The 27,198-nt window shown below is 38.2% G+C and overlaps 2 protein-coding genes across 3 annotated transcripts in view; one reads left to right on the top strand and one right to left on the bottom strand.

Moving 5' to 3' along the window:
- The window catches only part of Taf13 (TATA-box binding protein associated factor 13), a 21,845-nt gene extending 15,382 nt beyond the window's left edge, over positions 1-6,463 (top strand). Inside the window, exon 3 of the mRNA XM_081732760.1 lies at positions 6,080-6,463. Within this exon, the coding sequence (XP_081588886.1) occupies positions 6,080-6,256 (177 nt within the window). The 3' untranslated portion in view covers positions 6,257-6,463. The remainder of the gene's footprint in view (positions 1-6,079) is intronic.
- Positions 6,396-27,198, bottom strand: Ppox (protoporphyrinogen oxidase). 2 transcript variants are annotated; one of them, XM_081732751.1, is made up of 2 exons: positions 27,014-27,198; positions 6,396-8,302 (listed from the first exon to the last, which is right to left on the bottom strand). In XM_081732751.1, the coding sequence occupies exon 2, from the start codon at positions 8,298-8,300 to the stop codon at positions 6,882-6,884; it is 1,419 nt and encodes a 472-aa protein (XP_081588877.1). In that variant the 5' UTR covers positions 8,301-8,302; positions 27,014-27,198; the 3' UTR covers positions 6,396-6,881. The 2 variants fall into 2 exon arrangements, with proteins under 2 accessions (XP_081588877.1, XP_081588874.1); XM_081732748.1 differs by lacking the exon at positions 27,014-27,198 and adding an exon at positions 26,820-26,990.

The raw sequence follows: 27,198 nt of genomic DNA, 5'->3' as shown, positions 1-27,198 counted from the left end.
TAAGCTCTCAAGGTGGGGTTGAGAACCCTTCTGTGTCTATTCTTTCTTCTATCATAATAATCTTTTAGTTTTCTCTCGTAATGGTTAACGCTCCGCTCAACGTTGTGTGTGTGTGTTTGTGTGGTTCATCATTTGTCTTGTGTTATGCTTCTTGTATGTTCTTCTTAAGACTAGGTGATGAATTTGAATATTTCACGTTTTTGAGAACTCTTAATGCTAAGTTAAATATAATGTCTGAGATGAAGAAATTCGGAAATAGGCCAGAACTGGTTCCACTTACTCAGAAGCTTTTTACGTCTGCCTACCGTAACTACAAAGCATACTTAGAAGACCTAAGTAAGGAGGAAGCTCAGAAAGAAGTAAAGAAGAAACAAAACAACAAACAAAGAGAGAGGTGATGGAGAAATTGACAAAGAAAGAAAGGGGCATGATGAGATTTTGGTCACTTTTTCGTGTGCTTTTGGCCATTTTTGGTCACCAACTATTTACAAGAGACCAGTCCACTATGAGCCCTGGGATTATTAAAATTAGGATACATTAAAAAAGACAACACAGAAAGATACAAAATATTTGTAAACTGAAAAACTAAAAATTTCTGAAAAACAACTAAATCAATGAAAGATATTCAGAGCCAATAACGTAGCCAGGAAGCGGCAGGAACGGAGATTAAGAGATCAAATAATATTTCAACAATTAACGTTAACAAAAGGGTTAGAATATTAAAATAATGAAATTGGAACTATGTAGAATATAAATTACTAAACGAATGTGATTTCAGTATGGAACGAGGGATTTTTTTCACAATTAATATTTTGGAAAAATATCACCACTAAAATTTGCTGGGGGTGAATAAATTGAAATAATAGCAGAATTTTGCAAAATAATTACAATAATTCGTATGTAATCAATTCACGTGTAATTACGGGGTAAAATAGTAGAGGTTAATTCCTAATACAGTGAAACTTATCTTAACGGGCATCTCTCAATAGCAGACATCTTCATAAGAGGACAAACTTTCTTATTCTTCCATTCCATAAATATGTGTGGTGTGGTGTAATGAGAGAGAACCCTTCCCAAATGTGTGAACTTACTTTGTTGAACCTACCATTGCGAAGAGCTGATATTATTATTATTATTATTATTATTATTATTTGTAGTAGTAGTATAGTAGTAGTACTAGTACTAGTAGTAGTAGTATTGCAATAGTTGCGTAACAAAATGTACTGCTTTGTTGTTTGAGTTTATTTAAAAATTATATCACTATTCTGAGAGCACCCCCCCTTTTATCTTGAACAGCCCCCCAAGTAAAAATTTCTGGCGTACTTACTGGTCACTATATCTTTGTAGGCAAAGTATATATTCGGCCTCTGAGGTCAGAAGGTTCACCGTACATCGTACAACCATTATACGAATGCAAAGAACATTTAGCTTCCAGGATATGCAAAATGTTGAGATGGGCCAGCTGAATAGAAAAACTTCACTTTCTTTAATCTTTTCCCAAACATATCGCCATCCACTATCTGTTGTTATAGATTGTAGTTATTGTGTATGTTCTTGTTTGCCACTGCCAACTTGTGAATCTGTTCCAATGAGCATTACAAACATACGTCAAAAAGCTGGGGAGTATCTTGAAACCAGAGGAATGAACGCCTGAAATTTCTTCTTTCCAGGAATTGTGTGTGGTTTCTTGAAGCGATATCGGTAGTATTATTAGTAATGATATAAAATGTGAACGTGAAATAAAAGCAAGGATAGGAATGGCAAACAGGGTGTCTACTAAAATTCCAAAATGAAATTTCGTGACTTTTTCGTAAACTTTTCTTTACCAAATCATAAAATTTCGTAAAACTCTTCAAGTGTAAATTTGGGTGCGAATTAGGCCGAATTTTCATCCATGCGATAGAAGCGTGGTTTGCTTGCGATTTGATAGCGTCTAAAGCCGACCATAGACATATTTTTGGTGCTGAATTTTGTTGTTTTATAGAACAAAATTTTCGAACCTGTACTTACATTTGTACAGATAAAAAAAGTCGTAACCCAAAGGCTAAATTTCGTGACTTTTTCTTGACTTTCATGACCGTTTTCTGATTTCGTGACTTTCTTGCCCGATTTACACCCTCCAAAAGAAGCCTTTAGAAGGAAGAAAATACTATTTTGTGGGACCTTGAACAGATAGTTGAGAAAAAGACTCATAAAATGCATCGTGTGCATTATTGTTCTGTATGGGCCAGAACCATGGACATTACGCAAAAGTGATGAAAAAGGACTGGAAGCTTTCGAAATGTGGGTGTAAAGAAGAATGGTGTGAATTACCTGGGTCAAGCGAAAAAACGAATGAGAGGTGTTAGAAACGGTGGGAGAGAAAAGAACAATTTTAGATATTATTAAGAAGAGGAAGAGAAACTGGTTGGGACATTGGCTAAGAACGAACTGTATCATGGGAGATGTTTTAGAGGGTATGATGGTAGGAAAGAGGAGAGGGCGAAGGAGACTACAATTAATGGACAATATCAAAATATAAAAAATAGTACTTAAAGACGAAGAGGTTAGCGGAAGACCGTGGAGCATGGAAGCTTCTAAGTTGCAGCAAGTGACCTGCCAGTAATGGCAGAATAGCTATGATGATGAAGCGATCTTGTAGGAATATTTCTGACTCGGTGAGCTCTTGACAGACAAATGTGTTCGAGACCGTCTAAAATTTCAACATAACTGACAGCTCCCTAACATAACTGAGTACACCATAAACAGTTACGGCGGCAGCTTTAATTTCCTGGAGGGGGAGGACAAAGAAAATATTGGGGGGGCAGTTATTTATTTTATTTTATTTTTTTTTATTTATTTTTTTTTTTTTTTTGTATACCAAAAAGGATAGTTTTACATTACTTGACATACATTACAACAACGCATGTATAGGTGTAAATATAGTTGCCAGAGAGTGCCCGCCACCTTGCCCCTCTGGCGTCGTTACTGACTGTAAATGGATGAACAGTGGCTTCCACACTAATCCAGTAATAGCGTTGCACCTCATTATGTGCTACAAAATTATTATTTCCATTTATTTTACAAGAACTTAAATTAAAGTGATTTTCAACTCCACCTTTGGATGTGGGAACTATTGTAGGAAATGGTACCATGATGATCACAAAATATAACTTTGAGGATACATTTCTAATGGTATGCATATTTTTAAAAAATTTTCGGAGACAATCAATTTTAAAATTTTCAAAAAGAATTTAAAATTCTACATTGTTATACATACAGTCTGAGAGCTCTTTTCATAAGCATTAAATCAACACCTCAACTAACGTCCGAAGTCCTTTAGGTCAGCCGCAAATGCCAATCAAACAGATGTGACTCACGCAATTTATGGTAAATTTTTGCAAAATTTGGGGGCCAATAACATCAAAACCAGTTCACATATCAACCGGAAATATCAGGGTTTATCATTTTCCAGTCATACCAAGCACCTACCAAATTTCATCAAAATCTGTCAAGTTGAGGTAGAGTTAGTTTAAACATTGTATTGATTCGGGACACACTCTGACATGCAAAATTTCAACTTAAAAATAAATATATAATAAAAAAAATGATGTACTAGTAGAAGAGAAATAAATTGAATGTATTACGGTAGCTGGAATCCCACCTGGAATTTTAATCCATGTCTCATATAGCCTCGATGCTGGAAAGGGACGATCAACTTTGATTTCTCCAGAAATATTAGAGCTGTTGTTATAACCACATTATCAATTCTGCAAACTTCTTTCCCAACCATTTTTGTTGGATGTATATCTATGTATCAGCTATTCCATATCTCAGTGTGGAACCCCAAATGGAGATGAGTTATTTTAATAAAGATCCATTACATATGTAAATCCATTACAATACCGTATTTTCCAAATGGAAAGAGCCAGTCTCTCAACAATAAGTGAACTTTCATATGAATTAGGTCTGTTTGGAAGTTATTTTTAAACTTCTTTTTTAAATTAGTAACTGTGGGAGCCCCCCCCCCCCCCCCGTTAAGATCGGCGCCTATGATACATAACCATCTAGTGGTTATTGCGTTAGGCTTGAATGTTTTTTTTAATACATGAAATTTAATAACGCACGTTAAGTAAATGTGACATAATTAAATTTTTGAATTTCCTGATTTTTACAACAGAAATTGGTAGAGCTGTAAATTACTAGCTGCGGTCGTCTCATTTTCTGGATGATATTTCGGTTATTGTTGTAACTATCTACTAACTGTAATATCGTCCGGAAAATGAACTGAGTAAAGCTAAGTAAATCATTTATAGCTTTTTGTCTGTGTGTTTGTTTAGCGTCCTATGATTATATACTGAGTCTAAGGGAGACAAGCCTCCTTATAGCTTTTCATTTATTAAAGTATGCACGTCATGTGACCTTTCACTTACTATGGTACCCCGGTCCACTTTCTTCTCTTGTACTTTTAACAATAGATTGTCGCTATCATATACACATTTTGTTTCTTCGCTTTAACTTAATCGACTTCTTTTACTCTGTCTATTCACGGGCGCCGCGGTGGCTCAGTGGTAGAGCGTTCACCTCTGGTGCATGGGGTCCCTGATCCGATCCCAGCTCGCGCCAAGTGAACTTTGTGGTGGACAAAACACCGTGTGCGTGGGTTTCCTCGAGGTTCTGCCGTTTTCTCTCACTTTCTTCATTCCATCATTCCATTTATTTCTCATCATCACCGTCTGCTTTAGCCTAACCGGCATAACCGCGGGGCGTAAAACTGAAAGATTTCATTTCATTTCATTTCTTAATGATTCGCTTCCTTCTTGTTGGCTCCCGATCATCATCTTTGAAATGAAATCTTTGAGTTTTACGTCCCACGGTTATGCCGGTTACAGTAAAGGAGACGGTGATTATGGGTAATGAATGAAATGGTGGAATAAATAAAGTGGGAGAACCCCGAGATAACCCACGAGCACGGTGTTTGCCCACCACAAAGTCCACACGGCGTGAGCTGGGATCGAACCAAGGACCCCAAGCACCGGAGGTGAAGGCTCTACCACTGAGCCACCGCGCTCCCCAACATCATCTTCTGTTAACCCCTTTTCTTCTACGTCCGTAGTCATAAAATTATACATGTTCGTTTTGCTCTTTCTCTTTTGACTTCTATTTTCGCTACTTTCTTACCGACATAATCATAATTTCTTCTCATAACCACTGTAATCTTGTCTCTCGTACTTTCTTTTTCATCTTTTTAACCAAACGGAGATAGCATTAAGACCGTGAATAGAGAGAAACAGGTGTCCATCTCATCTTTACACATTTTCTAATTGGTGCACGTGGTCTTGAGTTCGATTCCCAATCGGAGAACACAAAAAATTATTTCATGATCATTCACTTTTATTAATCATCCGTCTCCTTTAGCAGAACCGTTGGATGTTAAACTAGAAAATAATATTAAAAAAAAAAAAAAAAAAAAAATTGGCAATTTCTCTGCGACTGTATATGACAGTATTAGACGAAATATTAGGTTTTTGTTGTTGACATTTTATATTGAGAGCAGTTAACCCTCGGACTATCAACGTGGGGGAAGGAGTACTTTCTGTCCACCATAGTATATTTTTTTGTAATTACTTTTCTAATTGTTTCTTTAAAATTGTAAGAAAATTTCATTGCTCAACTTGTTTCGCTGAAGCGAATAGCTTACGGTGGTTCAAATTGAACGTTAATGCGTCTCATAAAATTTGCTATTTTAAGTTGGTGGGAAGAAAGTACTTCTCCCCCCCCCCCTCGTTAGTAGGAGATGTGACTGACATTTAGAAATGTCACTCCTAGATGGTAGTATAATAAACAGCTGTCAGTCTTATCCCGTATATTGCTCACTTCAGTCACTGTAGATTTTTGTGAGAGTTTCTAATTTGTGTATTTTGCCAGATACATTTAATCTTAATATGTGAGCACAAAATGACCCTCCCTTGGCAGTCCGCGTTACACACACACACACATACACGCACAAAATAGTGCGAGGGTTAAAATAAGATGTTTATTCTTGTTTAATTTCTAAATGGCTTTCATTGTCAATAAAAATAAACGGTTTTGTTTTTAGACCCACCGAGCGATGGAAATCGGAAGGACAGGCAGAGTCCAAGTGGAGGACATAGTGTTTCTGGTGAGGAAGGACCAGCGTAAGTATGCTCGTGTCAAGGATCTGCTTACGATGAATGAGGAACTGAAGAAGGCTAGGAAGGCGTTCGATGAAGTTAAATATGCAGGAGTCTCTTGAATGGTTGGTGAAATGCATACAAACTGCTGTGAAAATGTGAAGGGACATAGCTCAGTATTGGTCTTATAAAATTTCAGAATTTTACACAAGACCTTCGTCAAAATAGACTTTTTTGTGTTTATAAGAAAATAACGTGTAATTTCGTTGTAAAATTTTATTTAACTATTTCTGTAACAATACTTATAAATAAACAAAAATAATTTTGTATGTTTTTTTTTTAATTGTCCATGAAACTATTTCAACATACTACTCCACTTAATACAATATTTTACATTACCAGTTACCTTTGTTCCTTGTCATTTTAAAGTGATACAGGATGGACTGAAATTAAGAGTCATTCCGAAGCATTGCTCTCTGCACTTCTCTTTGCTCGATTTATGTAAACATTTGTGGCCTTTATAATTCCTGTTCTAAACATTCTTCATTTCACAGATAAAATGGGAATCTGCAAATGCGTGTTTCTGTGCATGTCGTTCTTATATAACTACGTCGTATATGAAGAAGACCATAGTTAATCAGCTATTTTAATCGTATAGCGTAATTGAAAAGGTCAGAAACAAAAACGGAACTAAACATTTCGTCTCAATTGCAGTCCATTCTGTATATAAACACCGTCACATATTTGTCAAACCAATTCCAAGGAGTTAATTGCTTTCTTCGCAGATAATATAACGTCATTTACACCAAGTCCATCATACGACGATCCAGCAACAGACAAAGGTAAATTATGCTTCTGAATGTAGTCCCGTATAAACTTTATTTTCGCCTCATGTCCAACCTTGTACTGAGGAATACAATCTTTCAAAATAGAAACTTTGTAACTTTTAGGAGTACTTGAAATGCCGAGAATGTCATGGATTTCTTTCAACGCAACCTTTAAAAGGTATTCTTCCTCTGGATTCTCACCGAAATACTTTTTAAACCAAAACCCGCCCATCATAACAGTGAGCACTGTGTGGTTTTCCCGTGGGAAACAACAACTGTCGAAGACAACACCTAATATTGGAACAGCCTGGGACGAAGGAACTAAGAACCCGAACCCATCGTTTTCAATTAAATTCCCTTCAAATTCTAAATTTACAACACCGACAGTCACGTACGGGATTGAGGTTAATACCTGACTTAATTCGGGATGTTGTTGCTTTAACAACGTCGCTAATTGAAACGCTGGGATAGTACTCAACACATGGTCACATATATATACTTTGTCATGTATTTTCAGCTGTATTTTGTTGTTGTCTTGGAAAGTTATCTTTGTACACGGGGATCCCGTCAGCATTCGGACGCCTTCCTGCTCCAGATGCTTGTGCAGAGTGCTTGGCAATGTCTGCAACCCACCTTCCAAAGACCAAATGCTCCACTTCTCTTCCCGAGCTTGCCGCACCAAATTAGTTGAAGCAGTGAGTTCGTCCACGTCTTCTTTCTTCTTCGATAACTTACTGACCATCCCTCGGAATATGGAACCGTGGTTTTGTTCCGCATGAAATAAATCTCGGAGTAATAATTTCACACTGATCTCCCGAGCATTTCCCGCACAAATGCCTCTCACCAGAGGATCGATACCGTACTCAGCTATGTCCTTCCCCAGGCGCCTCGCAACAAAATCATAAATGCTTTCATCGTCGCAGGTTTTCTTTGGCGTCCGTAGATCCTTCATCACTGCAGAAATCAAAGGCTTCGTGAATGGTTCCTTTGTGAACAGCAGTGAGTCTATTATGGAGGGCAGTTTATGGAGCTTTCCACCGACGTAGATGAACCTGTTTTTGGTGACCGGGTGACTGGATGGGATGTACTTCACTTTATTCGTAAGGCCCAGCTCTTCCACAAGGGCCAGAGTATTGGCACCTGCAGGACCCGATGGTCTTATTGTGCGGGGACCGTGTTCAAAGATGTTTCCTTTTGGGCTGAGTGTCGTCTTCACCCATCCACCCACGCGAGGGCACGCTTCAGACAACACAAGCTGAGAGGCTTTGATTCTGGAGTTGCGGAGTAAGTAGTATCCAGCAGCCAGCCCACTCAGCCCTCCTCCCAGGACCACAATCATCACTGCAAACAGAAACAAAACATGTAGAATTTTGTTGTAGACCAAATTTCATTATCTGTGATCTATAATTAAAGAATATACGAATCACATTACGCGAAAGAATGCGTATCTCCAGAAACTTCCTACATCAACAACATATTGGCACAACGCTAGTAGATATTTTGCAGTGGGGACGTCGACTCCATGGGGCCAAAATTGAATTTACGCTTCCCAATGCAGTGAAACAAAAATAATATAAATACGACTTGTCTAATTTTCAATGGACTATCTATCGATTAAGCACCTCAAAGCCTGATTGGACGTCCCCATTAAAACTCAATCAAAGCCTGATTAGCTTAAAGACTGCTCAGCCCCATAGGAATAAAAAGAAACATCATCAACAAAGAATGTACAGAGTTTTAGGTACTACTCGTTCATAAGAATTCCATCCCAATAAGCCACGAGATTTGAGAGATTCTAAGAAAATATTCTTCTCCCTAGTACGTCCCTCTCCGTTTACCATACAAGCCACTACTAGCTTAGTGACTGGATGACAGGTCTATTAATAAGAAGTAAATCCTGATATAGAACCACCTCGCCGGGAGTTTTGTTTTAGGTATATGACGTCGTCAATATGGCCGCCAACGAATTTCGACTTAACTGAGTTTAAAAATGTATAACTCCATTACCATTCAAGGTAGAAACTTCGTTTCTCCTTTATTTTGCAGAGAATACATTGTACCTCTATTGTCATTATAAATACTTGCCTTATATTGCCGCCATTTTTAAATATGGCGTCTCAAATTGGAAAAATGTTTATTTTCAAAACGATTTTCTATGTTTTATAGCAAATAACTTTGAAACAGCTATGATTATGGAAAAATGCCTTGAAACAAACGTCAAAGGCCATTTCAATAGCTTTCGAACGCGACCCGAATCATTGATGTATCTCGGCAAATAACTGAGATAATCAATTTTTTGTAGGACTAAATGTCGAACTTTCGTGAATAATGTTCGAATGTATCCGTACATGTAGTTATACGGCATTTGTTGTTCCATTGGCCCTTTGGAAATAGGAACATAGTACCGCTACCAGTATGTTTCTTTTAACGTGGAGAATAGCAAATCATAAGTGTTTATCTTCTGTCCGTGCCGAAAACCCTTTATAAAGTCATAAATCCAAGATGGCCGCCGCGGTTTATCTCCGGTATGAGAAGTGGGAATTTCTCGCCACAGAAAGATAATAGAAACATGCAATAACCACCAATCTCTTTCTTTGGATGTGAAGAATCTTGACATAACATGTGATTGACTCCCCTTTGTGTCTAGAAGCTAGTATATGACGTCATAAACACAGTATGGCGCCATGGCTTACATACGGATTATGAAAATAATTTATTTCTCGCATTAGAGAAACGATAGAAACGTGCAACAACCACCAATATCTTTTTTCATATGTATAATCATAAAGTAACATAAGTTATTGTCTTTTCTTTGAGGCGAAAGGCGAGTATATGACGTCATAAATCCAAGATTGCCGTCGACTCTTAAATGTGTGTTATGCATAATATTATATGGTTTATTTTTCTCGGCCCAATTGAGATTTTGGTACACGGCCATGAACCTTGAATCACTTCTTTTTTATTTGCTGGACAGTGTTCGATCGGCGAAATTTTCCTCCTATTGTAGTGCATTGGATTAGATTTATCCCTGGATGTTCATCCTGGATCATAACAATTATGCCCGTTGGATGTCAGTATTTGTAAAGCCTTTGGGAGAATTGAATGTACGAAACCCACAAATATATGATGAATTTCAGAAAGGTAATTTTGTGGGAAGAAAGACAAACAGTAAATATTCGTTCCTGTCCCACGACCAGTTACATGAACAATGTAATAAGGATCTAAAATGTGAAGGAGGTGCCATTGGTCTATTTGATAATGAAAGTGCTCTTCTGCGTTGGATGGTTTCGGGGCCAGTGATTGCAGGAGTACTAACCGAATTTGAGAAAGAGGCAGGAATAAGTGACGATTCAGATTATCAAGTCATCATGAAGATACAGACGCTTTTTCCTCTAGGTTCAAAAAACATGTGAAAGCTTTAATAAATGCATGTGAAGATGATGACAGAAATCCATTTGCTCAAGAAAATGGTGCCCTAATATGCGTTGCTACATATGCTGTTATGGATGAGAAAGCAGATGCTGTTATGGATTAGTCTGTATTCAAATCAGAAGAATTGGGAAAGCAATAGTACAAAACATTTGTTCGGAAACGGCTCATCAAATGCCAGACGCCTTTAAGGGAACTGATTAAAAGAAATAAACTTTCGCTTTTACACACATCGCAGAAAGGAGGAACGAAGAAAGGAATCAAAAAGTCAATTTTAAAAAGTGACTGTAACCTCTTTTTTCGCTTATACATAGCTTGTCAAAGTCGAGGTGGAGACATCAAAGATTTCTTTGCTCACGAAAACCTTTCGTATCCTCCGTCACTCTCTTTAAATGGTCAATTGTGCAAGGGAACAAAATCAGATGTTATTTCTTGTTTAGAACCACTTGGAACATCACAATACGATATACCCAGTGTATCGTGTGTGATATTTGATGGAGCAGTATTAGCTCACATGCTGAAGCCTATTCCGGGACAGACGTTTTCTATGTATTACACTAACACATTTCAATCATTTTTAGAAAAGTTTGCGAGTGATGTCGTCAGAATGGACATAGTCTTTGACAATCATGATCCCGAAAGTCTGAAAAAAAAAGAACGAGACCAACGAGGAAAAGGACCAAGAACACTTGTGAAAGACTCCACACTGACTCCCAAAGATGGACATTGTTTTTGAATAATTCTGAAAACAAAACTGATTTATTTCGACTTCTGTGTAAACACTTAAAGAACATAAGTGATTCTGATGGTAAGAGAGAGAGATTGTGTGTGTATGTGATGATACCGCATCAGTAAACTCTAATATGGACGTAACAAGCCTTACGTCCTGCAAACAATAAGAAGCAGACACACGCATGTTCTTGAATGCATTGCATACCAGCAACCACGGACATAAGAATATCTCAATTAAAACTGTCGATTCTGATGTTGTTGTTATTGCCGTTGCTTTATTCTTTGAGCGCAAATGTATCACACTTGTGGATTGAATATGGGACTGGTAAAAATAAGAGATATATTCCTGTCCATGAAATTGCAACAAGCCTAGGGAAGTCTCACTCAAAAGCCCTGCTCTTTTGGCACGCATTTACAGGGTGTGACAGTGTCCGCTTTTGATGGTCATGGCAAGAAGACAGCTTGGCAGGTGTGGCAAGCATTCCCTGAAAAACGGATACATTCGTCAAACTTTCAGTTACTCCTGCTGAAATTTCAGCTCAGGACTTTGCAGTTTTTCAACGCTTCACCGTACTCCTGTACGATCGCTCTGGTTCTTTACTAAATGTTAACGACTGTCGACAAAGATTAATGACGAAAAAGAATTGTTCTTACGAAGAAATCCCACCTACAGAGGCAGCCTTATTTCAACACTGTCTGCGAGCTGCCCTACAGGCCAGGTATTACTGGTCTCAAGCTCTCCAGGAAGTGCCCATAATACCCGAAATTTGTAAAGGGGTTGGAAGAAGGTGGGTTGTGGTTATTATTTTCTGTGGTCTTTACTTCCAGAAGTTTCTGCGCACTGTAGAGAACTTATTCGTTGTGGTTCCAAGACTCTTTGTTAACATTCTTGCAAGTGTCAAAACTTGGGGTTAGTGTGCACTTTATTGTGTACCTGCGATGGACAGTGTGATCGAGTAGATCATTTTATTGTGAGTTGATCTTTTTTAAATAAGAAATGTGATTAACAAAAATTACTTCCCCTAGTTTTCTGAAGTACTTTTCAGATGTTAAGTTAATAGTCATACTATATCACTAATATTTTCTCTTCTAAATTCTTAACATATTTAATTATATAACTGTTTATTGTGTTGTAAATTTATCTCTCGCTGATATACTGTTAAATTTATACATTGAGTCTGTTTCTGGGCCGTGGTTTCAAAATATGACGCCTTGTGCCTCGAACTATTTGGAAAATAACATGAAAAGCATAATTTTCAGACAATTACATTCTCATTGGACTGATTAAAAATGTTTTAAATGTAAAATATGTCTTTCGAAATGAACAGTTCCCATATTCCTTGGAATTTTCATATAGCGCAAATACAAGTGTAAGCCATATACTTTCATATAGCGCATAATACTTGTTTAATAACATAAAACTATTCACTTTCGGACAATTAGTATTAAAGAGAGTATATTTCAATTTTATTTTCGAATAATGCATAATTTCAGCTTTATTAGTTTTTCAGTTTAATGCATAATATAATATTCAAAATACCTACAGCGGCTACTTTGTATAACGATGTCATACACTTAAACAAGACAAATACTAACCTTTGGGCGCAAACACGATACACCTTTGTGTTACTTCATGATCCAACTTATTTAAGGAGAAAAAATAGTGGTTTTGCATGTTTCTATCACCTTTCTTAGGTGAGAAAGGCATAGTTTTCTTCATGCATATTTAAGAGTCGACAGCAATCTTGGGTTTATGACGTCATATACTCGCCTTTCGCCTCAAAGAAAAGACAATAACTTATGTTACTTTATGATTTACATATGAAAAAGGATATTGGTGGTTGTTGCACGTTTCTATCGTTTCTCTAATGCGAGAAATAAATAATTTTCATAATCCGTATGTAAGCCATGGCGTCATACTGTGTTTATGACGTCATATACTGCTTCTAGACACATAGGGGAGTCAATCACATGTTGTCAAGATTCTTCACATCCAAAGAAAGAGACTGGCGGTTATTGCATGTTTCTATTATTTTTCTGTGGCGAGAAATTCCCACTTCTCATACCGGAGATAAACCGCGGCGGCCATCTTGGATTTATGACTTTATAAAGGGTTTTCAGCACGGACAGAAGATAAACACTTGTGATTTGCTATTCTCCACATTAAAAGAAACATACTGGTAGCGATACTATGTTCCTATTTTCAAAGGGCCAATGGAACAACAAATGCCATATAACTACATCTACGGATACATTCGAACATTATTCACGAAAGTTCGACATTTAGTCCTACAAAAAATTGATTATCTCAGTTATTTGTCGAGATACATCAATGATTCGGGTCGTGTTCGAAAGCTATTGAAATGGCCTTTGATGTTTGTTTCAAGGCATTTTTCCATAATCATAGCTGTTTCAAAGTTATTTGCTATAAAACATAGAAAATCGTTTTGAAAATAAAAATTTTTCCAGTTTGAGACGCCATATTTAAAAATGGCGGCAATATAAGGCAAGTATTTATAATGACAATAGAGGTACAATGTATTCTCTGCAAAATAAAGGAGAAACGAAGTTTCTACCTTGAATGGTAATGGAGTTATACATTTTTAAACTCAGTTAAGTCGAAATTCGTTGGCGGCCATATTGATGACGTCATATACCTAAAACAAAACCCCCGCCGAGGTGGTTCTATATCAGGATTTACTTCTTATTAATAGACCTATCATCCCTGAAAGTGGTATGTTGGTATCACATTTTGCAGAATTCGGCCCTTTTATGCTGCTAAGCTACTAGACTATACGGACTACCCAATGATCAATTTCACACTCCAACAGCTCATCCAATCTGAGGAATAAAATCTTAAATTTTTCAGATGGGGGTGCTCCCTGGGAGATCCTACTACTCAGTTTCAGAGTATTCCCATTTGGGTATTATGTCATAATAAAACATAAATATACGAGCTTTTTTATTATATGTGTGGAGGTTAAGAGTTCCAACAGTAAATTGAGGATACAGTGACTCAGTTCTAGAGCGCTCACTTCTAGTGCAAGGGGTCCCTGGTTCGATCCCCGGTCTTCTAGATTTGTGGTGGACAACGTGTCCGTGGGTTCTCTCACATTATTATTCCACCCATTTATGATCATTCGTCTCCTTCAGTTTAAAAGACAGTGAATTTGGAGTGTTTTGTTGTATCCAATGATGGAAGTTCCATTTTCATATGACAAGGTGTTCGGAAGCCAAAGAAATAAATGTGAACTTTTTTTCTTTGGCACGGCCCCTAATGTAATAAAGACAGAAATAAACAGCCCCACAATGCCCGCTCATCTGAAAGTCAGCTGAACACCAGGAATCAAAAATTGAAATCGTTTGAATAAAAACGACTGCGGGGTCAGGGTTATCTGTTACCACCAATGAATTCAAGGGATTTTGAGTATTACTCGAAATATATTGAATTATTAACTGTTGTAAGCGTACAATTTTCCTGAATTACAGGAACATTAACATAAATTTTAGAATGTGGTTCCAGTGTTATACTATATTAATGACATGTCAAATACAAAAGAGCAGCTATTTTACATTAATATGAAAGTGAAATAGATTAATATTAAGAAAATGTTCCACATTACGGTTATAACTACGAGGGTGATTCAGAAAATAATGCCTCCAAGCCCATTACTTGGCCAATAGTACTGCAAACATTTTGAACTGTTTATCATCAATGCACTGATGTTTAAGCTATAGAATGTCACTTGTTTCACCTTCCTATCTCTTCTCGTTCCAGAGTAATGGAGCAATCCATGACATCCAGTGGTGACGTCCGGTTGAAACAGTGGGCTGTTATTGAATTTCTGACTGTGAAAGGTTGTGTGCTCAGGAACATCCATCACCGGATGACTGCAATTTACGGGGATGCCTGTATTTACATCAGCGCTGTCAGTTGATGGAGTACCGCCACACGTCTTCTCCTTCGCCAAAAAATTCAGTTGTCCCATCTGCTGGCAAAGTGTTGTCGACACACTTCTGGGATTGGGATGGTGTCGTGCATACTGAATTTCTACGAAACGGTAAGACAATAAACTCAGGTCGCTACGTTGACACCTTAAAGCGACTGCGGGCCTAATTACAACGCACTAGCAAAGATAAACAGGTAATTTTGCACCACGACAATACACGTCCGAACACAAGCCACAAACCTCAGGAAGCACTACAGCGCCTGAGATTCACGGATATTCTGCCTCATCCTGCCTATAGTCCGGATCTTGTGGCCTGCGACTTTTGGCTCTTCCCCAAACTTAAGGATCACCTTAACCCCGATCAGTCGCGTCTTATGGAGTAACGCCATCGGTCGCGTGTATAGATTTTTCTAACACATCATTTTATCTTTAAAGCAAACAAGAAATCCATTCACGTATAGCTATCCCATTCCTACCGATTGCACCGATACAACAATGAAGGTGTACGGGAGTTATTTTAGTGAAGAAAAGAGAAGAAAAAACGTTATAGCTAAAAATGTATTCTTGTTAATTTTTTCTAACGGCCGGACCGATGGCGGGTTAAGGTCTAACGCTATAGTTTTGACGCGGAAGTAGAAGTAGCAGTTTGGCAATGGTATTTTGTCAGCCATCACAATTCTTTGCCAACAGCATGAAAAACCTTGTTTTACATTGGCGCAAGTATGTTGCCCGTAATGGGGACTATGTTGAAAAATGATGCCACTATTTGTAGCTGACAATGCAAGCTTTCCGCTGATACCTGTATCGATGCTATCTGTCAAACACAAGTAAAGGCATCACCTCGGAGGCATTACTTTCTGAATCGCCCTCGTAATATTGTTGACAGTTTATATTTAAGTAAATTATATATACTATAGATATTTTTGTCATCTATATACTTATTTATTAGTAGCCGTTGTTTAAATCCAAATAAATATTTTTATATGTGGGAAGCTTTTTTATTATTTTTCAACGCGTAATAAATTTCTTTTACTGTCAGGAGCAATATGTACACATTTTCACTGAAGAATGCAAATTTTGGAATTCAATGTTACTGTTTCCTGTAAGTTATAGATCCATCTCATATAGCCGTGGTACTGAAAGAGAGGCTAGTACAATTCGATGACTGCTTGTCATCATCATTGATATGCGAATTAAGGAGATCGTGGACTCACTTTATGATAAAAATATATGTTCTTACGAAGAAAGAAAAATATACTTCTTTAACAGCAAAAAACATAACAGAATTTATTACTTCTATAAACCACTTGAAGGGTTGATAAACTTAAGCATCATACAATGGGCCTTCTGTTACATTTTTAATAAGTTACGAGGCGTGTTCCTAAAGTAACCTCCGATTGGTCACTGTGCATTAAGTCGCGGGTCAGACACAGACCTGCGCGGTAGATCAGTCTGCATTCAGCCGTGGTAGAGTGAAAGTGGTCTGATCACTATTTCCACTTTTGTAGTCTCAAAATGTGTGCTGCAATAGAAACCCCGCTCAGTGCGAGCTGTTATACGTTTTCTTACGTCAAAATAATATTCAGCAGCACCTATTCATCGGGAACTTTATGCTGTGTATGGACCAAGTGTGATGAGTGAAGGAGTTGTTCATGAATGGGTTCGTTCATTTAAAAGTGGACAAACAAACATTTATGACGAAGAGAGGGGTCGGAGGGCATCAGTGGTCACTGATCAACTCGTTCAGAAAACTAGAGCTCCTTCGTGGCTAAGCGGTTAGCGTACGCGCCTTTGGCGTGGGAGACCCGGGTTCGATTCCCAGCGGGAGCTCATGTGGTTCGGATTCCACGTTAATCAGTAGGTCCACGTCTCATATAGCCTCGCTGCTGAACGGGACGCTAAACTAAAATCAACTCACCTCGTTCAGAAAACTGTTGGAAAAGTTCGTGAAAATTGACATTTCACAATCTCGCAGCTTTCCGATTATCATATCTTCATGCATATGAAGAAGTGGCTTGGATCTCAGCACTTTGGTCACAAGCTGAAAGATACGGTCGCATGCTGGCTCAAGGCACAGGCGGGGAATTTTTATGTTGATGGAATTTCTAAGCTAGTGCAGGGATATGATACGTGCTTGAATGTTTATGGAAACTATGTTGAAAAATAGAGCAAAGAAGTAGTTTTCAGATGTATATATAATAAATTATTCTTGTTTACTTCGGTGTATCTTTTTTAACCCATCATATGTTACTTTCCGAATGGCCCTCGTAATTCCTTGATGAAGAACCAACTTAACTTTAATCCTATGCCCATTATCTAAATGCTTCTCTGTGCTTAAATTATGGAAATAATATACCAAAAATAACTCCTATGCCCATTATCTAAATGAGCCTCATATTGAAATACATACAAGGATTTTTCATTACACACGGGGCCGCGGTGGCTCAGTGGTAGAGCGTTCACCTCTGGTGCATGGGGTCCCGGGTTCAAACCCTGCTCCCGCAAGTGAACTTTGTGGTGGACAAACACCGTGTGCGTGGGTTTTCTCGGGGTTCTCCCGTTTCCTCCCACTTTCTTCATTCCACCATTTCATTCATTTCTCATAATCACCGTCTCCTTTAGGCTAACCGGCATAACTGTGGGACGTAAAACTCACAGATTTCATTTCATTTTTTCATTACACACATAAAATCGAACAAGAATAAGAATATCTTACTCTTAAATGGTAAACTCATCACTCTGAATGTACAAGATGGACGTGTCTTTCATGTAGCAGGAATATCTCTTTAGATACGCCGACAGTTAGTAGATTTGCATCACACCGTATCAATTAGTAATCATAGCAATTATTGAAGGATATGAATTGACGCATATTTACAATAATTTGTATTTTTACTCTTTTGTTTAATAAGTCTAATAATATACTGTCAACTGCTGTTTCGTTGTTTACACTTTCATATTAATCTTTTTAAAACGAACAGGGATTTCAAGAAAATCGTAGACCGTTACGTGGGCGGCCCTAGTACCCCTTCTACTTGTCACAGGGACAAGAACTATACTTCGTTTGAAAGCTTATGGAACACAAATTATAACGAGCTAACTTTTCTGCACTCCGTGCTGAACATATAGAAGAAGAAAAAGAATTCTTTTTTAAAAAATGAGAAAATTTTTGTTTTTAGAAATTTGTGAGGCTGGCAACACTGTCAGTTGTCGTACGCAGGAAAAAATATTTTCACGAGTACGCCAGACATTGGGTACAATTATGTAAAAAAAATGAAGGGCGAAATGTCAATACCAAGTTCTGAACGTGTTTCCTACGAGAATCACCCTGTACATATTTTTCGAAATATATTTTGGTCTACTCGGATGTTGGCAGCCTCAGCAATGCCCCTAATTGTCACAGAGATATAAGCCATACCTCATTGGAAATCTTATGAGAGAGAGATTCCAGCGAGGTAACTTTTGTGACCCTCGTGCCCAAGCCGTGCTCAACTCGTAAAAGAAGAAAAAAAAATCGAAGTTTGTGGGACTATGGCAACACTGCTATTTGTCGTACGCAAGGAAAAAAGTTCTCACATATACGCCAGACATTAGTGATCATTGCACAAAAAAAAAAAAAAAAAAAAAAAAAAAAAAAAAAAAAAAACGGAGTAAAAAGTTCCGAACATCGTACCTACGTGAACCATCCTGTATATTTTTTGATGCAATGTCGTCTCCTCTGATGTTGGAAGCCCTTGAAACAGAGATATGAGCCATACCGACTTTTTGGACTTTCTTCTTGTTTTAGGGGTTCGGCAGGAGGGCACAAAAGTAACCTTGCTGGAATCTGTGCCCTATAAGCTTTCCAACGAGGTACAACTTACATCTCTGTGACAATTAGGGACATAAATTGTGAGGGAGAGAGGAACTAAACATATCCAAAATTTCCCCTATCTTTCCACTGCGGGACCCCCGATGTGGATGAAATGCGCACCGTTGGAAAGTTTCATCCTTCTTGAAGAGATAAACACCTAAACCATCTCTCTACGTTAATTAGGAGCCGAGCTACGGAGGTTTAAATTGCTGGCTCAGCCCCTGAGCCGGTCGTCCTGAAAAGGTTTAACCAAAGAGTGCAAGAGTAAATTGTGAGAGGTGGGTTTCGTAATCTGGCAAGGTATCAGAGAACACCGAAAACAGCAGTTAATAGTAAATTAAATATTAGATGCAGTAAATAAAAGGGTATGTATTCAAATTATTGTAATCGCTGTAGTTGTTGGTCACTGCTCACACTACACGAGTAAAAATCACTCAGGATTGAATCCATCGATTTGAAATGAAATGAAATTTCTATTTTTATGTCTTTTAGGGCTATAGGAGACGGATGATTAATGCAAGTGAATGGTTATAAAATAATTAATGGGATGAGAATGTGGAAGTGGAACAATCCCGAGAAAACCCATGGATCAGATGCTCTCCACCAGAAATTCGTATGATCTAAGATCGAACCAACGATACCTAACTCTGGAATGAGCACTCTACCACTGATCCACCGATTTATCTTTTGTGACGTCATGATGAGGTGGTTGTCGCCATATGGAATTGTTCTTATTTAAACATGTCTATAGTTGGGGCCGCGGTGGCTCAGTGGTAGAGCGTTCACCTCTGGTGCATGGAGTCCTTGGTTCGATCCTAGCTCGCGACAGGTAAACTTTGTGGCGGACAAACACAGTGTGCGTGGGTTTTATCGGTGTTCTCCCGTTTTCTCCCACTTTCTTCATTCCGCCATTTCCTCCGGAAGCCTAGACGGCATAAGTGTAGAATGTAAAACTTAAAAGATTTCATTTCATTAGAATCTCTTTAGTCTACTTATTATTGCTTTCTGAAATATATTTAAAAATATTAACAGTTCCAAATTAGAAAGACAATTTATATCATTACTAAGAATACCTTCTATATGCACTGGGATAACCTTCACTATTTTTTATCTTTCGCGAAATACATGCGTTGAAAACCTTATGCTTTAGAAGATACGAAAGAGAAGCTATGAACTTTACCCATGTCCTCCTCTAGTGCATGTATATACGAGGTAGAACCAATAACTAAGTTTATAAGGCCGATATTTCTGGAGTTTCGTTTATTATAGACTAACGTGTTGAGTTGATCTTGAGTTTAACGTTCCGTTCAGCAGCGAGGCTATATGAGACTAGAGCTACTGATTAACGTGGAATCCGAACCACATGAGCTCCCGTCAGGAATCGAACCCGGATCTCTTACGCCAAAGGCGCGTACGCTAACCGCTTAGCCACGAAGGAGCTCTATTATAGAGTAACGAGAAGTGTGCGGTAACTTTAATACATGGAGTTGGCAACTGCAGAGTTTCAGCCACGCGCCACCTACGGGACTAGTTGTAGGTAAACACAAATGGTGACTCGTTCGGAAAACTGAGCTCCTTTGCAACATAAGCGGTTAGCGTGCACGCCTTTTTCATGGGGCACCCGGGTTTGATTCCCGGCAGGAGCTCATGTGGTTCGGATTCCATGTTAATCGGTAGATCCCGTCTCATATAGCCTCGCTGCTGAAAGGGACGTTAAAATCAACTCGTTTAGAAAACTTGTCTAGCGAAGAAGTCTGCTCAGTTATTCGATTTCTGTCGGCGAAAATTTAATCACGGCTGAAATTTGCCGGCAGCTGGTAGAGGTTTACGGAGAGACTGTAATCTCTCGGCACCATGTCGCAGAATGGTGACGAAAGTTCGCAGCTGGTAGAGAAAACGTCATCGACGAAGAGCCCAGTGGCCGATCCAGTACGGCATCAACGGATTAGGACACAGCTCTCATGGAGGAGCTGATTCAGAACAAGAGGAGGATCACGTTACGGCATCTGACGGCAGAATTGGAAGCGTTCGTAACATTGTACACGCTTCGCTTCAGAAGAGGAGGTGAAACATTTTGTGACAACATGGCTGACACGCAAAGACAGGTGATTCAAAGTCATCCCAGGATGCAAGAAGTACCACAACCGATATGGAGAACATGTCAAAAAATAACCTAATGTATGTACTATCTGTTGGATTCATTGCTTGTATGAAATAATTTATACACGTTTCACTGGAGGTATATATATAGGGTGGGTACAAAGTCGCTTTCCTCAAAACAACAAGAGAAATAAGCGAGCACTTTTTTTTTTTAACTGGAACTGGCCGTCTCTTAGTGTGGCTGGGATTGGTAACCATGTTTTCGTACTTGTTTTGTTTAAGTTGTTTAGCGAGTAGCATATGTGCTGAGATGAATCGCAAATTAACAAAGGAACATGTTTTTGTGCTTGGTGAAAATACAACAAAAACACAAATGTGTTGACAGCAGACTTCAGGAGAAGCTCTCCAGGTATGGAACCGCCATCAGTTCAAGCCATGAGAAACTTGAACCAACGCTTCGAGGCTACGGCTTCTGTGTATGATCTACCACGAAGTGTACGAAATTAATTAAACATTGAACTTGCTCACAGTGTGTAGCTATCCCGAAGACGTCTATCAGAAGGTGCACATATGACCTTGGAATAACACGTACCTTTTTAAGGAACACCTAAAGGATTTGAAGATGAAACCTTACCTGCCAAAAGCGTTACATGAACGTGATCCGGACGGGATTTTGAGTTCTGTGAGTTATTTCCCATTTGGAACGAAGTTGACAGACTTTTGGAAACGAACTTTGTGGACAGATGAGGCCTTATTTAAGATGATAATCTCATAAACAAAGACAATTGTGTTTGTTGGAATGATGCTAACCCACACGAAATTGTGACAGAAGAGTAAACGTCTCTGGTGTCACTGCTTGGAGTGCTATTTGGAGTGAAGCCATTTTTTAAAAGGAACTGTTACCAGTGACACATATATTCAAATGTTGTAGAAAGTTGTCATTTCCATAACCTGAAAATAACTCTCGTTACATAAACATTCACTTCACGTGGCAACATGATGGAGCAAAGCCTCATTTCCGTGTTGTTGTAAGGGATTTCTTGGATCAACATTTCGATAAATGGATTGGTAATTGTGGTACGACAGATTGGCCACCCTGTTCATGTGACCTCACACCATGCGACTTTTTCATGTGGATATTATCAAAGTTAAGGTGTCTTGGACATCCAGAAACAGCTAATCGAACACTCATTCGAGAGATTGGATGTGTCATGATATTTGAAAATCAGTGCTGAAGAGATGTACCTTGTGCATTGAACATTGTGGGGGGGCAGTTTGAACAGTATTTGTAAGTATAAGAAAGTTTGTAAAGTTAACTAGCTTCTTTTATTTTATTTCTGTATATATTGGGGAAAGCGACTTTGTGCCCACCCTACATAACGAGTTTCATATATACCCACGAAAAATATATGTTCCAGGACCTGCCAAGGGGCAGAATACTTAATAATAATAATAATAATAATAATAATAATAATAATGATAATAATAATGTACAATATCGGGTGTTCTAATAATGGCGACCACGGACTACAATCATGTCCCGACAATGTTTGGGAGGTGATTCCTGATACCAAGATAAGAGAAAAAGTATTGACCAACCTGGATGTAGAAATTTGTTATTTCGGAATTATAGGCTGCCGAAAACATTAAAAAAAAAAAAAAAAAAAAAAAAAAAAAAAAAAAAAAATGAACTTTAGTATGTGTCCTATGCAAATACTTAAGTTTCAGAATCTTGCGGTACTTCCGCATCAATTTTTACAGAGGTAGTTGGTGAGTACTTCAAATTACATGTCTGTAGCCAAACTCCCTAATATATATATATATAAAGTTGCGTAAGTACAGCAGGATTCTGAAACAAAGTTTTAAATAGGGTACATATTCGTGTCGGTGTTGTTTTGAAACATATTGTATATACAAAATTCCCTTAGCTTTCAATTATCTATCGATCGGGAACCTCAAATCCCTGTCATCTGAACGACAATCATCCCCCAATGCGAATTCTAATAACTACTGCAATTAAAATCGTAATGAATAAATAAAACATTTTTGTTTCGTTCTTGAAATTAAAGCGAATGCCGTATTCCATATTCGCAGTGTGCTGTAATTGCTCGTGATTGGCATAATGGTAAGAGTTTACTTTGTGCTTAACAGTGACTTTTGGCGCGGTTAATAGTGATTCGAATCACTGGATGGAATCGAACTGTGATGTATATTGTGTGTGCTTTGGTAATTTCGATTTTTGCCAATAGATGTCTCCCTAGTACAACGCTAGTTTATCAAGTGGGCAGTTCGTAGTTGATTGAGCATGTGTTAGTATAGTGTGGTCTAATTGAAGTTTGTTCTTGTCTTTTTTGTGTATATGTCTGTGTGAGTGTGTTCATAGCGACTCAGCAGTTAGTTTTAAAACTTCAAAAGCCGTTCGACGAATTTAATGTGGAGCTTGTTAACTCGTCTTTCTTGAATAATTGCGTTTTGAATTCGGACGTGAATTGTTTTCGCAGCTTTGCGGCTTTGTGCGCTTTAATTCTGGAATACGCTATAAGGAAAATCAAAGATAGCAACCACGGCCTACAGTTGAACGGTATTCACCAGGTTATGGCATATGCTGATGATGTAAATTTAATAGGGGATGATAGGAGAACAATAGAAAGAAATGCAGAGATCTTATTAAACGCTTGCAGGGACATGGGATTAGAAGTAAATGCAGAGAAAACTAAATACATGGAAGTGCGTCGGGACCGGAATACAGCAAATTATGGATGTGTTAAAATAATAAATAATACTTTTGATAAAGTGGATAGTTTCAAATATCTAGGATCAATATTAACAGAGGAAAATCATATTCACGGAGAAATTAAATGTCGACTAAAAGCAGGGAATTCGTGTTACTGTTCGGTTCAAAATCTCTTGTCGTCGCGAATTCTGTCGAGGAATTTGAAACTTAAAATATACAAAACGATAATCATGCCTGTTGTATTGTATGGTTGCGAAAATGGTCGCTTACTCTGAGGGAAGAACATAGACTGAAAGTATTTGAGAAGAAGATCCTGAGACGAATATTCGGACCCAAGAGAATGGGGAATGGAGGAACTACATAATTTATACGGTTTACCCAACATTGTTAGGGTCGTCAAATCTAGGAGGCTTAGGTGGGCGGGTCATGTAGCTAGAATGGAAGAAAGTAGAAACGTTTTAAAAGTCTTGACTGGAAGACCTATCGGAAAACGACCATTAGGAAGACCTAGGCGCAGATGGGAGGACAATATTAAGATGGATCTCGCAGAAATAGGAATACAAAGTAGAAACTGGATCCAGTTGGCTAAGGATAGAAGTCAGTGGAGAGCTTTGGTGAACGCGGCATTGAACCTCCGAGTTCCATAGGCCATAGAGTTAGTTAGTAGGTTGGTCGATTGGAGAGCAACATATTTTATTTTTTCGGCATGCTGGTATGCTGTATCATTAATGGCGAGTAATATTTGAATTCTTTGCAATATTTTGGAAGCTTTTTTAAAATTATTCCTTACTTTTTTCCAGTGAAATCACTTTTAGTGGGGGCTTTGGGGGGGCAGCCCCCATGTAGATTAGAAAATAATAGTCGTGGTTATTCTGTGGTTTTTGTTTAATTTTCTTAGTTGCTAATTTAGATGTTATTTTGTAATATTGTTGTTAATTTCGTGTGGTTAGTTTAGAAGTTTCTTATGATTTTAATTGATATGCGTGGGTTATAATTCATTCATTTGATATGGTTTCCGGATTAGTTCAGGAAGCCGTTCTTAAATATGCTTTGATTCTTCGGAGTAGTCTAGCAGTAAGTTCCTCGTGACAGGTTATCTGTTTCGAGGAACTAGTTGCGAGAGTGCTCCGATGAATCGAATCGTTCTTGAGAACTGATTCCTGAACTGTTCCGGGAACCAGGTCAGATGAATCGGTTTCAGTCACTATTCGGCACAAAGTAAACACTTTGTAAACGCCATTTTTTAAAACAGCATACATTTTTGGAAAGTACCGTTTTGTCATTCTCTGAGAGAAAGAGAAAGAAATGTTTGATCAGAAGAAAGTGCGACAGCTGCAGTCAGCCATTGAAAAATGTTAGAAGAAGAAATATACAGAATGTCAACTTCCCGCAACTGTCACATACAATGTCGCTTCTCATATGCGTGTATTATACTCAGATAAAAATACAGGGTCCAATAGAATGATCTCCCTGGTTTCAATTAGCGGTGCCTGGATTTTAATGCCACTTGAGTGACACTTATATCTTGAGCAAACGATGTCCCTTTATTTCGCTTATCATCCTGGCATGGACTGGTGAACATTGTTCATTTGTTGTTTTACCACACAGCGGCAATTTCGTACCCATTTTACAGATCAACACGAAAGACTTTCTGAGAAGAAACCCATACTGTTACGGAAAACGAAAAAAATGAAATGAAATCTTTGAGTTTTACGTTCCACGATTATGCTGGTTAGGCTAAAGGAGACGGTGATTATGAGAAATGAATGAAATGGTGGAATGAAGAAAGTGGAAGGAAACGGGAGAACCCCGAGAAAACCCACGGACACGATGTTGTCCACCACAAACTTATTGGCCGGGGATCGAACCAGAGCTCCCACGGGCCAGTAATAGGCGCTCAACCACTGAGGTACCGTGCTCCATCTACACTGTTACGGGTCTGCAATGCTGAACAAGAGGTTCAAACCAAGAGAAGAAATATCCAAGAACGTCGCATACAAGGTCTATGGCGATCTTGCATGGATCTCTTCAAGATACTTCGTTTCACAATATGGCAACATTGTACAATCAATTCGATCATCAGACCTGTCCAGTGTTTATTATTTTTGGAGCCAGACAAACATTGGTCGTAGCAGTTTAGTAGAAAAGCACTACTCGTGCTGCGATCAGATGCATGCACTACAGAACTTTTGTATGGAGCTTCACGCAGTTGCAGCTCATAAACGAAACAAAGTGAGGCCCACCACCCTGTGCTAAGTGGTCACTAGAAGCAAGATTTGCATTGCAATTGTACGGCAATAGCTCCTAGCTCTTAATGCTGCTCTATGTTCACAAATGACTTCAATGTTTACCACCTACACAAGTTCCTCAATATTATTCTTTTATAAATTAACAAAATTTGTGTTTTTTTTTAAAGTATGCATTTATGTGATAACAACTAAACAGTAATTGTTTTATCTCTTCCGAAAAGCAAACTATCAAACATTGGATTTAGAAGCCGATCTACTGGATCTGTAAACTGAAAAGTGTCCAATACTTGGGATGGCTTGTTCCCAGGAGAATTTTCTTTAATACAGTGATACATGAAATGGGGGAAATATTTCCCTGACAACAAAGAAATTGCTTTGAATAGCCGGAGAAATTACTTAACGAGCAAGAAATTCGCTTTTTCCCCGTCGATTCGAATCCTAGAATAGCTTCATGTTTTTACGATCCGGTCTGGATTTATTAACAAAAATAGCACAATCCGACGTATATTTCAAAACTAACATCATCCTTACGACCTTTTTAATTTGTGTTTAACCTGCAATGATAAACTGTTCTAGTATTCGTGGGAAGGTTCTAGAACACAGTTCCCCCCATATCGGTTAGTAGATAGGTTGGTTTATTTCTATACCAACGTTTAATATTTAATTCAAATGGTATTGCCGAGCGAGAGTTAGGGAGTGAAGGCGGGTTGGAGTCCTGCAGGGCACTTGTTTTCTGTCATTACAGCTAAATGGGAAGGGGGACCTATGTTCTAGAACCTTTCCAGTATTCATTATTAAAATGACTGTTTACCTGCTTAATTAGAAAGCGATTAGATTTAAAATTAATCCAGATTTGCATTAGTAGAAAGAAAATATTTGTTCACTTGCTATAAACACAAGAATTCACGAAATATTACAATTTCTAAACAGTTCGACCTTCCGTCTGCTTCACGTTTGTTTTGAAGTCAGAACAAATGAATATCGAATATACCTACAGTATTTTACCTGTTGTTTCCTAGTTTGCAATTTAATTTATAGTGCCATTTTGCAACCAAGTGAAACAATGATGATCATATTTGTTTTTCAATCATGTATCATTAGTCCGTTCAGTTCTGTCATTAATAGTTAAAAATGCTGTCTGATCGTTGATGATTGTATGAAATTCTACTACACTTTCCATATTATGTAAA

The sequence above is a fragment of the Thermobia domestica genome, chromosome 1 (assembly GCF_964235325.1).
Source record: "Thermobia domestica chromosome 1, izTheDome1.hap1.1, whole genome shotgun sequence".
NCBI lineage: Eukaryota > Metazoa > Arthropoda > Insecta > Zygentoma > Lepismatidae > Thermobia > Thermobia domestica.
This window is presented reverse-complemented; position numbering and strand designations above follow the sequence as displayed.

What these genes read in the sequence shown, in the direction of transcription:
- Ppox (XM_081732751.1), bottom strand. Translation starts at nt 8,300, where the DNA reads ATGATTGTGGTCCTGGGAGGAGGGCTGAGTGGGCTGGCTGCTGGATAC.